Source organism: Vulpes vulpes, chromosome 5 (assembly GCF_048418805.1).
Source record: "Vulpes vulpes isolate BD-2025 chromosome 5, VulVul3, whole genome shotgun sequence".
NCBI lineage: Eukaryota > Metazoa > Chordata > Mammalia > Carnivora > Canidae > Vulpes > Vulpes vulpes.
In genome coordinates, this window is record NC_132784.1 from 102534060 (window position 1) to 102547847 (window position 13788).

The 13788-nt window shown below is 36.4% G+C and overlaps 1 protein-coding gene across 1 annotated transcript in view; it reads right to left on the minus strand.

Moving 5' to 3' along the window:
• USH2A (usherin) overlaps nt 1-13788 on the minus strand; it is a 684230-nt gene that overhangs the window by 187343 nt on the left and 483099 nt on the right. The window contains exons 46-47 of the mRNA XM_025991680.2: nt 13452-13654; nt 9092-9204 (exon numbers count right to left, since the gene is read on the minus strand). Of these exons, the coding sequence (XP_025847465.2) occupies nt 9092-9204; nt 13452-13654 (316 nt within the window). The remainder of the gene's footprint in view (nt 1-9091; nt 9205-13451; nt 13655-13788) is intronic.

Here is a 13788-nt window from a genome sequence, read left to right on the forward strand (position 1 = left end):
TAGTAAAGTCTAGAAAACACCATATAGACTACCATGCCATTGTAACTTCTTCTTCTAGCAGAGAATAACCGTGAAGTGAGACTGCTTATATTTTTAGTGATAACATGAACAGTTTTGCTTTTGAGGATCTGAGTCAGGTACATGAAGGTAAATGATCAAAGAAGGTTCAGGTTTAACACTTACATATTTCTCATTAGAACCAAAGAGAATGACCCTGAAAACCTTTTGGTTGCTGATTTGAAATGAAAGACATCTCTGAGAAATATGCACCATTATTAACTGGATTAATGGTTTCATACCTTTGATGTTTAAGAATAACATAGAAAAAAACATTATTATACCATAGGAATGAATGTTAAATATTGGAGAAACAACCTGAAGCTTTTTGGTATAGATTAGTAAAGGTTGTTTGCTTAGGCAGAAAAATAAACCAACTGTGAGTCCTTGTATGGATTTTTTTGGTAGATTTGTTCATAAAGTCATGATTGGAGTTTAACTTCCAGAACACTAGGGAATAAAATTTAAGCTACCTTAATAGTTTGTGATGAAAACCACTATATCTACATATATTTTGATACATGGATTCATTGATTGTTCAGACATGTTAGTTAGAGTTATTTTTTTAAATTATGTCACATTGTTAGTAGATTTAAATACTACTGTGGCCACCACCACAATAAATCGTCGCTTTTAATTCTTAGTTCAGGAAGTACAAAATAACATGAGGATAGAAAGCAGTATGGGAAAATCATTTCTTTATCACCTACCTCTATACAGGTGAATATTAACATGTTACAGGACAGATAGAATTTTTTTTAAGGATTTTATTTATTTACTCATGAGAGATACACCCAGAGAGAGGCAGAGACACAGGCAGAGCGAGAAGCAGGCACCCTGCAGGGAGCCCAAAGTGGGACTTGATCCTGGGACCCCAGGATCACACCCTGAGTTGAAGGCAGACACTCAACAACTGAGCCACCCAGGTGTCCCTACAGATAGAATTTTTATGAAGAATTAGGGTTCCCATGGCACTCTTTAATATTTTATTCCAATATTTTATTACCATTTTGACAAAATGTTCTTGTTTGAGCCAAAGGGGGAAAAAAAAAACTTCATATACCTTATGATATCAGTCTAGATTGTGGATCTGGATTTCCTGATCATGTTTACACAAACCTTTTTTTCTTTCCAATTCAACTTGGTCATTTTTTGTTAATTATATACGTAACACTAAAGTTCTTCCAGATTATGGCTATCACAAATGATCAGGTAATTTTTAATGTAGGATTAAATAAATGTATGATGAAAATATCAACTCTCATCTCTCAAAGCATTGAATATTTAATTATGTATTAGGATATTTAGCATAACTTGTAATAGGTGAAAAATAAAGACAAAATGTGTGTGCTTGGGTAATAGGAGATATAGAACATGTATACACGAAGCATTTAAATGTTATATAACAATGTAAAATCGAGTGTTTAAATGTTTTTAGGCTACAGATATTATAAAAACACATAAGCAAAGATCACTGTGTTCTACATGAAACAATGAGGTTCTCATGGGACAAATGGCTGTGGACTTGAATTAGGGAATGAGGATGGAAAGATTCTGGGCAGGAAAACCAACATAAGCAAAAGTAAGGGGTGGGAATCAGCCTAGGTGTGTATGGAAGATTAATGTGATCAACTTGATGAATGAATAAGCTGCATCCAGCAGTAAAGGAGGGTAAATTTGAATAAAAGAAAAAAGTTTCTGGAGTCCCACAAATACCATGCTGAGTTTGATAGTGAAATAGTATGATTGTGCAGTGTTGTCACCATCAGAATATAAAGCCCCTTTGAATTAATAACCTGACAAGTTAGAGTGTAAAAGACTTGGGGTAGAGAAAAATGTCAGTGAGCTACATTAGTAACTCAACTACGAAAGAATGTGAATGGGGAATGGGAGTTTGAACTACAGCCCCAAACTGAGGATGACAGATAATGAGTTTCTCCATTTAAAAGTGGCATTTCACCTCTAAGGGAAACAGCAAGGTTCTATTGAATTCTGAGGATAAAACTGCTCTTTAACATTGTCTCATCACCCAGAACAACCAAAAATAAATGGAATTCTAGGAGAGTTTTAGAAACTCTCACTAAATATTTAGTGAGTATTTATGAAATACCTCATAGATGTCAGGCACTGTTCTCTAGTGATGAGTGAGCAAGATAGGTAAAGCCCACCCATCCCCCCCCTTTTTTTTCATAAAACTTACATTTTTCTTGGAGAAGTAAAGAAACACGTAAGTATATCATATGCCAGGTTGGTAGTCTGAGCAGGCCTGCTTCTTCCATGCAGAAATCAGAAAGAAGGGGTGAAACAAGCCCAGAGAAGTTTCTAAGCAGAGGGAACAGGATGTGTAAAGGCACTGAGGCTTGTTGAACAGCCAGTGAATCTAATAGGACTGGACTGGACCGAGCAAGAGATAGAATGTTGGAAAATGAGATCAGGAGGGATGGGGAAGGCTGGACTGGGGGTTTGCAGATGATGTAGGATTTTATAGAACACAGAAATAACCGAATGTGTTTTTGAGTGTGTTGGAAAGCCATTAGAGGTTGGAGGTTTTTGAGGCAAGGATGGAAGAGGAGTTAATTATTTACTTAGTGAAGAATGACATCAAATCCACCCCCTAATTTCCACTGGCATACCCTAGGCTGAAGAAAGCATTCCAAATATGTCACTTAGAAGAAACTGGAAGCAGAGAAATTGGAAGCACTTGTTTCTCATGGTTGGTATTTACTGAGATGCAAAAATGTGTAAGTTCAATCTGTTGCTGTCCTTGGAGGATAGTAAGGAGTTTGCAAACAGCTTGACATGGAGTTTGACAGTCTATATAAGCAAAGAAAAAGTGTTTTCCTTTAGAGAAAGATTAGAGGTTAGGTATTGTCCAGAGCAGCTGCAATGAAAAGGTAAAATGCAGAGTGCCACATGGCACAGATCAGTGAGCTTCTCCTGAGCCATGAGATGCTTTGCAACACAGCTAGGCTTGAGCCAGCTTGCAGGTACACTGCTCGTGGTGGCAGCCTTCTAGGAAGAGGACACTCCAGGAAGAAGAGTCCCTGGGATGTCCTACTCTGTTGGCACCACAACAGATCAGTTATTGAGGATCACACTCGTGTGAAGAAATTTGGCTATGCAGAGATCCTCTTGGGACCTCCCAAAGGAAACACAATTGTCCAGGAAAGTGCCACCTGACACACAGAGAGCTTTGGTGACCACCCAGTGATGCCAGTGAAATAACATTGAAAGGAGAACATACTGGATAAACGGAGGGAAAGAGCAAGGAGAAAGGACCAGGCAAGTGGCGATCAGGCCTGAGCTTATGAAACAGCAGAATTGTTGAATCAAACAGGAGCTTAGTATTTTGCTGGAGATAGAAAAGACTTTTTAATACTTGATCATGAATCTTAATTATCAAAATGAGACTCATAACTAAAAATAATTCTAAAGCCATAAGATGTTTCGGAGAGGCTTTCAAGAATTGAGAAGATCACAGCCAAAGGATTATGGTTTAGGCAGCAAGTAATGAGCAAAAAGCAAAGATTTTACCTCTTTGTATCTCATTGAATAAAGACAGCTCCATAAACTGTTCACATAAACTTAAATGATGAAAACTTGAGCCAAGGTGGCAGTGTTAGAAATGGAGAAAAGAAACACATATAAGAAGATGCTTCAAAAGGAAACATACCAAAATTGATATTTAGTGAACTCAGGGGTTAAACAAATTCAAAGATACATGTCTGTGACAGTACACAGGTGGTGGTGCATTTGTGAAAAGGGACGTTGGAAAAGATGATGAGTTAGATGAGAATGAACTTCTGAGGCTTGAGGTGGTGGGTGGACAGCAACACAAAAATCGATGGAAAATTGCATACATGAAACTGGAGTCTGGGGAGATGTCTTTGAGACATCAGAATGACCAAAACTGTGATGTTTAAACTCCATGATTAGGAGGGAGAGTTTTTCTCTTCAAGACACCCATGATGAATAAATGAATTCGGAATGGATCTAATAAAAGAAATGAATGGATGTTCAGAGTACAGGGGAAAGCATGGCCATTAAGGGCCAAAATAAATTAGGAAGAGCTGTATTTTGCTGAGAGGTACACAGTCTACCTCAGGCACTGAGCAACTTCTCTGGGAGCTTCAAGAGGTAGAGAAGTTATAGGAGTTTAGGAAAGAGGGGTTGCTGAGGAAATGGGGACACTGATGGCAGTTTTAAAAGTAAGCTCAATATTCTGTGAGGTGTTTTAATAAAAAAAAAATGTCTCTGATCATCAGAACCCACTGGCTATTAAAACAATAATTCCTGAATTATAAGACTTGATTTTATCTGTAGAACAATAGTAAATATACTTCAAGTGATCCCTTTTAAGAGGCCTTCCCATATCCCTTACAGACTCTAACAGAGGGGCACCTGGCTGGCTCAGTTGGCAAAATACGTAACTTTTGATGTTGGGGTTGTGAGTTTGAGCCCTATGTTGGGCATTGAGCCTACTTTAAAAACAAAACAAAACAAAAAACAAATAAACAAAAAACACTAACAGAAAGTTCTAGTCCAAATTAGTATGTATCTACACTTGTCCATATTGGTAAGGGAGGGAGTTTAGAATATGGATGAAGAAGACTTAATTTGACATATTACATCTACAGTCCAATATTCTCTCTATTAAAAAAAAAGAATAAAATAAACCACAGCCTAAACTTTTTTTTCACACAAAATACAAAATTTTACTTCAGTGTTCAAGCTATCAGTCATGAAAAAAGTCAGAGAGGGAAAATTAAGGATAGAAATGATTCTCTGGTAGTATATATATATAAAAAAGTCATATTCTAAAAAATAAAAAATAAAAAATAGAGGCCTCAAAGTTTCACCTCAAATTTGGTGAGGCAAAAAGAGGAAAATTCTTTTTCCACAAGCTATAACCTTTTTTGCTATTTTCAACCCCAAACCAAATAATTTGAGCACATAAGGGGATTTATAAATGATGATAGTGGTTTAACCTTCATTTAAAGACACACACAGCCTGTGCTGCTTTCATAAAGGCTTCTGAGAAGTTGGTATGTAAAAATATCATTTATATCATTCAGTAGCTTCAGGCAAATTTTCAAACAATTATTTGCAAATGCTACAAAGACATTATACCACAGACTCCTCATCAATAATACAGCCCTGAACTGATTTGGAGCTGAAAACACTGCCATGGTTCCAATTAAAGACAATGAAAGACATGATCTGTGTTCTCTCTCTGCTTTCCTTTGACCCTCGCCCGTGGAAATCATGCATTTTGAAATACTAGCAGTAACTAATAAAACTCTTTCCTGTTTATGTTCCTCTTTTCTCTTTTTCAGCTTATCTATGTATAGAGAATAAATAAGTAAACTTTCCAGGCAGCCCAGCATCAAGTGGAGCTGTCAGCTCCTGTGTTTGTCATATTTCAATCCAAGCCAGAGCCAGCTAGCTATCTTCATCCAGCATAGACTCTACATTCTCAAGGACCAAAATTAATGAATTAACTATTGATTAAATTCCACTCTAGCAAATCCACCAAGGCAAATAAATGAACTACCCAGGGCACGTGTAGGCCATGGCCAGACATGTCTGGGCTATCGATCACTAGTTAGTATTCTTTTGGGATATAGAAGCAGCTGATGATAATATGACAAGTATGGAAAATGTGATGTAGAAACAGAGTTTGTTTCTGGAGGAGCAGCTTACAGAACTAGAAGGGCTCATGTGATTTTTCGACATTGTGTGCTAGAGCATCTTTGGTTTATTCATAATAGAAAAAAACATGCATAAATGCTTGTGTTACAGATGTCATATAAGTTAAGGCCAAGACAAAGATGAGTTAATGCAGTTCATGCATATAATCAAACAGGCTGATACACTCTCTGTATATGTTATTATAATACATGAAAATTAAATGTCACTATTTTGTCCTTCCAAAAATAAACAAAGAATCTAAGAATTGTGTGTCTTATTAGAAACCAAATTATTTAAAGTGCTATAGAAGTTAACTCAGTCTCCTGACATTTGTCTGGAAGAATTTCTCATTTGATTTTTATCCGTTGCTAATATAAAAGAGATTTTGTGAACCAAAATAAAAAAAAAAAACATAACTAACAAGTTTACATTGCCAGAAGTATAATAAAATTACACAAACAATAAGATGCACATAGGAGGCTAACTGCTTTGCTGTTGGTGTAATTTTGATTAATGGCTTGGCAGCCTATAGCTGCTCATTAGAGTCTTGCCTTTGGAAAATGTTGCTTTTCTATGATGAATCATTTTTAGAAAGGAAAGATTTTTCTTGCCAATATTTGATTGTGAATGATTTCCATCAAGTTTTTCTAGATTTTGACCAAAAAAAGAAAAAAAAAAAAGGAAGGAAGGAAGAAACAGAAAAATAAAAAGAAAACAAAGTTGAGTTTCCTGGGTAGCCTAGTCAGTTAAACATCTGACTCTTGGTCAGCTCAGGTTATGATCTTAGGGTCGTTAGATTGAGCCCTGCATTGAGTTCCCATTCAGTGGGAAGTCTACTTGAGACTCTCTCTCTCCCTCTCCCTCTGCTCCCCCCCAAATAAATAAATAAATAAATAAACCTTTTTAAAAAAGGAAATAAAGTTGCCAAAGGGATTGGAATATATATTTTTTAACCACAACTATATATATATATATATATATATATATATATATATATACACACACACACACACATACACACACACACACATATAGTGTGTATATATATTATATAGTATACCATATACTATATAATATATATAGTATATAGATACTATATATTTATATTTATATATCTGTAGCTGGCCAATATGGAGTAAACCTATTACAGCCTGTCTCTCTGACTGATCACCACTAGAAAGTGTGTAGAAATTACAAGAAGCAACCACCCAACGGTTCTGAAAAGTTAACAATAGAGGCAGATCTGGAGGAGAGCCAAACTTGAGAATAAATTAAAGGATGAATTTGTCAAAAAAATAAATAAATAAATAAATAAATAAATAAATAAATGGATGAATTTGTCACAGTTTCCCCTCTTTCATCTCCCATTTTAACCTAAGAGCAACCTGGTGTAGAACTGTGCACTGAGCAAGAAAAACCTGTGAGAAACTCTATCTTTCTGGCCAGAGTACAAAAGGCCTTATAAGCCAGAAGGTCTGAGGGAAATTCCTGTTTTCTTGTTTTCCTCTGTTCTGAGGATGATTCTATTTAAGGAGCTGTATTATAGCAGTGCTGGCCAAATGGGAATCTAAAATCCCAGAAAGAGAAAAATCTCTTTCTGACCAGAGGAACCAGGAACCAGGAAAAGGGGCTCTTGTGTGGCTCCCAAATAGTATGTGAGAGGGTATCCCTGTTTTTCCTTCTATTGTCTCTTATCTTATTTCCCCAACACAGCCTCATTTAAATAAAATGTAAGGAACTTGGAAAGCTAAAATTCCAAGAGAAACCATGTCTTTCTAGCCAAAGATCCCACAGAGGAAGTACAAGTGATCTAAAAAATGTGGGAGAAATCTCAGAGAAGAGAAAGCTAGGTGATCTTCTAACTCTGTGTATGAACGAACACAAGTCCTGACTCAACTCCAAACTGTACGTGTATGATTGCTTCCCATGCAAAGGAAATCTGAGCATCATAGCAAAAACTTTGAGACCTGAATCATTACATAGTTCCCCAAACAAATACCAGATTAGTTTCTGAAAGGTGCACACATGGAGCAGACATGAAGCAGCATAGCAAAACTTTTGAAAAGTGGGCTGTCATTGGAATCACTGAGCCCCCAAAGCAAGACAGTATTAGCAGTCTGAAGCTAACCAGATGATTACCTGCTAAATGAAACAAACAAAAATCCTTCAAATTTTTAACAGGACTCAAATGATCACAATCTAATATTCAAAATGTCCAGGAAACAAACTAAAATAACTCAAAATTACACAAATCAAAAGGAAGTTGAAGCAGCTATATTAGTATCAGACAAACTATGCTTGATATTGAGAAAATTATCAGGAAACAAAAGAGATTTTACACAATAATGAACGAATCAATTTACCAAGACATAGCAATCCTGAACATGTATGCACCTACTAATAAAGCATCAAAATACATGGGACAAAAAACTGGTAGTTCTAAAAAAGAAATAGATAAGCTCACAATTATATTTGGAGGTTTCAACATTCTTCTCACAATTTTTGCTTTTGAGAACAGTCCCAGTGAAGGCAACAAAGGCTTTTATCCTTCCAATTGTAGTCTTCCACTTTGAGTTTTAGATTGCCCTTCATCCCAGCTTTCCACTGTGTCTAAGTAGCCTTAATTCATAGGCATCTCTGTTTCTCCAGAGAATACACTTCTGGTCTCCTGGGAGTGGAATATGCCAGACAGAGCAAGAGAAGTAGACATCTGCATGCATAATATGGAGGTGAGGAACCTTGAATTTTTTTATGGTTAATTTTATGCATCAACTTGACTGAGCCACAAAGTGCCCAGATATTTGGCTAAACATTTCTGGGTAGAACTGGGAGGTTATTTCTAAGGAGATTAGCATTTGAAATGGTGGACTTAGTTAAGCAGATTTCACTTAAGGACACATTTAAATATAGAAATTATTTCATGCATTTAGGCATTTGTCCACAGATTACTAAATAAAGGGAAGTGAAATTGGAAAATCAGGGACATTAAAACCTAAACATTAAAAGATGTGTCCAATGAAGATCAACAAATAATAATCCAAAAAATTTAATTTACAGATTTGGGGTGCGTGGGGGGGCAGAGGGAGAGAAAGAGGATCTTAAGTAGGCTACACACTCAGTGCGGAGGCCTACATGGGGCTTGATCGCACAATCCTGAAACCGTGACCTGAGCTGAAATCAAGAGTCTGATGCCTAACTGACTGAGCCACTCAGGTACCCCTTGATTTATGTAGATTTTTATGGCAACTTTTTAAATAAGATAGTCATTGCTGGGATAAAATCTTTGATTTTAACTTTCATTGCTTATGATCATTTCCTTAGATTAACTGGCAAAAAACATTACCTTGAAGTGATGCCATGAATTGTAGGTGTTGGTATATCACTCGGGGTATCTTCCACAGTGGTGAATTGGGTTCCATTACTTTTCACACAGGCATATTTGGTGCAGACTTCAACCTGCAAACAGCAATTTGCAAGAGAACAAATCCAATTATTTTCAAACTATAGACTGCCAATGGATCAAATCCATCTACCCTCATTTCATAGGACTCTCCTATAGTTCTCTACAACTTCTTGGAGTTCTATAAATATTAATTTTTGACGTTAATTGACTTCACTGGGATGAACTCAGAATTGAACATAGAAATGAGCTCAAGACAATTGATTTAGTGATTAAAATGGTGATGTTTAGTCTCTGGTTCCAACCATTCAGAAAGAGACAGATATATTAATCTATTTGGAGCACAGTTAAGGAATGGAAGATGTCTGCACGCAGAATGGGTTATCACTGCATACTGCTCTCTAGATCTGTAACCAGGTAGTGTAATGATGATATCTTCCAGAAGTCCTGACACTTTACAACCAATAGCTGAAATGCTAATGTGAAACAGAAGAAAAATGAGGCCAAAGAAGCCTTCCAATGTGGCTGAGCTATTTTATATCCATTTATTCCAGCTGCAATTGTATTTTTACCTTAATCACAGCAGAAAATCATCATTTACCCCTTTAATTCTACCACCTATTCTGAATAAAAACTGAGGAGAGTGGAGTTACTAAAGATTAGAAATCGAATTGATCAAGCCTTAGTAACACAAGAGGAACATATTCAGGTAGAGGGAGGAGAGACAAATGAAGCGTACAGAAGCCTGCTAGTGGAACCTCCACAAAGTGACATCATTCTGTTCCCAATGAAGGGATAAGCCAAAGAGAAACTGTACTTTTTCCAACACTAATTTACTTTCAGCACCTAATACATCAATGGAAGAGAGAAGGAAACAGATGAATCTTAATCACTAACACTGAGCTTTTAAGTGAAGCAGTCCTCTGACTATCCACTGGCAGTTAAGAAAAAACAAATTCGATTCTTACTGTATTTGGTAGTTATGTCATTTTATTCATGGGGCATTTTGCACATAAATGGGAGTTGAGGTACATTTTTATGGTGCTGTTGAAGTTGTGCTCGTTATTTGTGCCATACAGTGTTTTAAGGTAATATTTAGTAGATATTTGGACACTGTCAAGGTCTTCCACTCTGAGTATGTCCAGTGAAACCCCAAATAATTTAAAGTCAAAGGAACTTAAAATACACTTAAACTATACTTGAATTAATGACAATAAAGCTTCATGCATATTGGGGAATATTTGACTATATGGGACATAATAAGATAACTCAAAATCAACTCAGCTGAATTTATTATATAAAAATGTGCCCAATATTATAACGGGTACTGGCACAAATAACTTTACTGAGTCTTCACAAGTCCAGTTTGTAAACTGGGGATTAGAGAAATCAGGGAAATTGATCAAGCTGGTAAGATATGAGATATATGATCTGAGCTTTACTATACTCTATTGTTTTATTATCTAAATATTAAGCATAGCTTTAGGTTCTTTTTTCTTTCTTTTTTTCTTATAGCTTTAGGTTCTAAACTACTTAGCTACATCCAAATGTTTTTCCAGAAAGCTTTTATTTTGACTTTGGAAAAATGTGTTAATTTTTTTTTCCCACCCTTCCTAAGGTAATATTCCAAGTCTCCAGCTCTGGGGCAGGTTTTTGCTGCTATAGCTATATTGCAAAATGTGAACGAAACACAAATACATAATGATTTACAGATTCACATTAAAAATAAAATTGAATCGAAAACTGAAATTATTATTCGCTTTAAAATGGAATATATAAAGGAATTCATTCAAAAAAGTAGATATTTGCATTGGCCTCTATGTGTCTGCTTTATAATCAATACCTATTTTACAGAGGGGGTTAACACAGAGAACCTTAATTCTAAAGTATTAGGCATATCAATTAGGTGCACATTTTATTTTTATTTTTTTTTAAAGATTCTATTTATTTATTCATGAGAGACACACACACACAGAGGCAGAGACACAGGCAGTGGGAGAAGCAGTCTCCGTGCAAGGAGCCTGATGTGGGACTCGATCCCAGGACTCCAGGATCACGCCCTGGGCTGAAGGCAGGTGCGCTCAACCGCTGAGCCACCCAGGGATCCCAAGGTGCACATTTTAAATGGAGCCAAATCATCTCTGACATCATAAATAAAATCACTGGAATTTGATATTCAAATTTCCAGCAATGCAAAAACTATTTCAAGTGCAGCATTCCTGGACTGTGAAAAGTTTCACAAAAATATAGTTATCAAGAATAAGAACATCTTAGTTACTAATCACACAATTTAAGTATGAGATTCTAATTTGGTCTTTTGTCTCCTTATCTTTTTCCATGCCCCAAGTCTGATCAAAATGCTCTCTCCTTAGGCCACTATGACTCAAACTAGTAGGTATGAGTGAAACCTTTCATAGTAGAACATGCCTGAACCACTTACATATCAACTCTTGCTATATAGTAAGAAAGCTGGATCAGGACATGAGTGCAATAGCACCCAGTGATCTCACCTTACATTGCATTTTGAGTCCTAATAAAGCAAATGAATAAATTGCCTTTTGAAGACTCAGTCAACTTTCTCCATGAGGGCCCAAAAGAGCAAATCCTCCATCACCTTCCTAAACTAACCTTGTTCATAAAACTATGGCTAATTATTTTGAGTGTGATTTTTATTTTATAATCTGACCTATGACGTACATGCACATATGGGCTCACTCTAAGAACCATGAACATAAACATCACTCTACATAGTCTAGGCTAAGATAATTTGGGTGGGTTAATGGAAATCACAGAGTGTAATGAAAACTAATAAACATATATTTCTTCTTTTATCAAATATCCTTTTATTTTGTTTTCTGAGGAAGCTAGGCTCAGCAGTGGGAGAGGCTAAAGCTTGGTTGTGGCAAGATGATTGTGTATGTTTCACCTTTAAATGTGGGGGAAAGAAGGAGATGGAAAAATGAAAGACATAGCATTGAATGGACAAAGCCAGTGAGAAGGTTCTGTGGTCAAAGTTAAACCTTTTGAAAATTATTTACAAAGCTCTATGAATGTTAGAGGTAGTATAGTTTATTTAAAAATTTACCAAATTGCAACCCTTCTCTATAAAATTTGAGTTTCTGAAACACTGAAAGTGTATAATATTCAACATCACCTTGTAGGTCTTGAAAGGCTGTTAACAATAAATGCAGGATAGTGTAAATGTGGCTGATCTAAAAGAGTCTCTGGGGGAAAGGACAGAGGATAAACTTTATCATTTCTACATTTGGCCTTATTATCTTTTATATCCTAGCACTGTAAGAAGATTCCCAATTCCATGGGGAAAAGTTCCTTGTAAATGCCTTAGTTGTCTCTATATTTTTTTCTCTTGTGAAGGTCAGTAGATCTCAAAGAGGTCTATGAGTTGGACCTCAGATGGTCAATGCACTCTGAAACTGCACTCTTAACTTCTGTCATATAATTATATACATGTTTTTCTAGGGCAGAGTGCCCTAGAATTATAAAATATAAAATAAGTATCAGATTCACAAAGAGGTTCAAGGGCAAAAGGTTTAAATACAACTCTTCTCACATAGGTGAGAGTTGCCACACATGTAGTGAACCCCTTTAATATATCTTGCCTGCCAGACATTCATTTCTGTTTTCTCGTTGCCTTCAGAATCACAGAATGCTAGAGTTGGATAGAATGCTTCAAGTCATAGATCCATTACGCTTGCCTGATCCTAGAGACCCGGGATCGAGTCCCACGTCAGCTCCCTGCATGGAGCCTGCTTCTCCCTCTGCCTGTGTCTCTGCCTCTCTCTGTGTGTGTCTCGCATGAATAAATAAATAAAATCTTAAAAAAAAAAAAAGAATCCGTTACCCTTAAAAAAAAAGATAATTGACACTAGACAGATTATGTAATTCCTTGGAAGTTATTAAATTAGTAAATAGCAGAAATAGGGATAAAAAAAATGTCTCCACATTCACAGGCTGATTCTGATTTTGCTATCAGTAAAAGAACCAGGCAGGACAAAGGTAAGCTGCACGGTAAGATTTCCTGCAAATATATGACTTGCCCCATTTTGCCGGTGAGAATATCATCACCACTGCTTTCCATATTACGATTATCTTCTCTCCAGAGACGCATGTGTTTGCCCACAGCAAATAGATTTAATCCTAATCATTTCCCCTCTTTTCTCTCCCCTCCCCCAGTACATAATTAATCTGTAACCAAGACGGAAGGTATCCACTTAGAGACATAGCCCAGCATGTTTTATTTAACATACCTATAAGCTTAACCATCAAAAAACAGTGTTCTAACCTGAATGTCATAGATAGTGAAGGGAGACAGGTCTCTCAGAATGAAAGACCCAGGCACATTCATTCCAGTCTTGTAGAGCTTATTATTTACATAGACAGAATATTCAGTGACAACACCATTTGGGTTTGAAGGAGATGTCCAGATGACACGTACAGCTGTACTGTTGATGATGACAACCTCTGGAGGAAGCATGCCCTGAGGCTCTAGAATTAAAGGAAGAAACTGAATAAACTCCAGCTGTCCCTGAAAAAGCACTTGTTAAACTAAATGCAGATTAGTATTTAGGTTTAGCAAAGGGTTCGTTGCTTATCTGCTTTTCTCTGATGAAGTTATCACA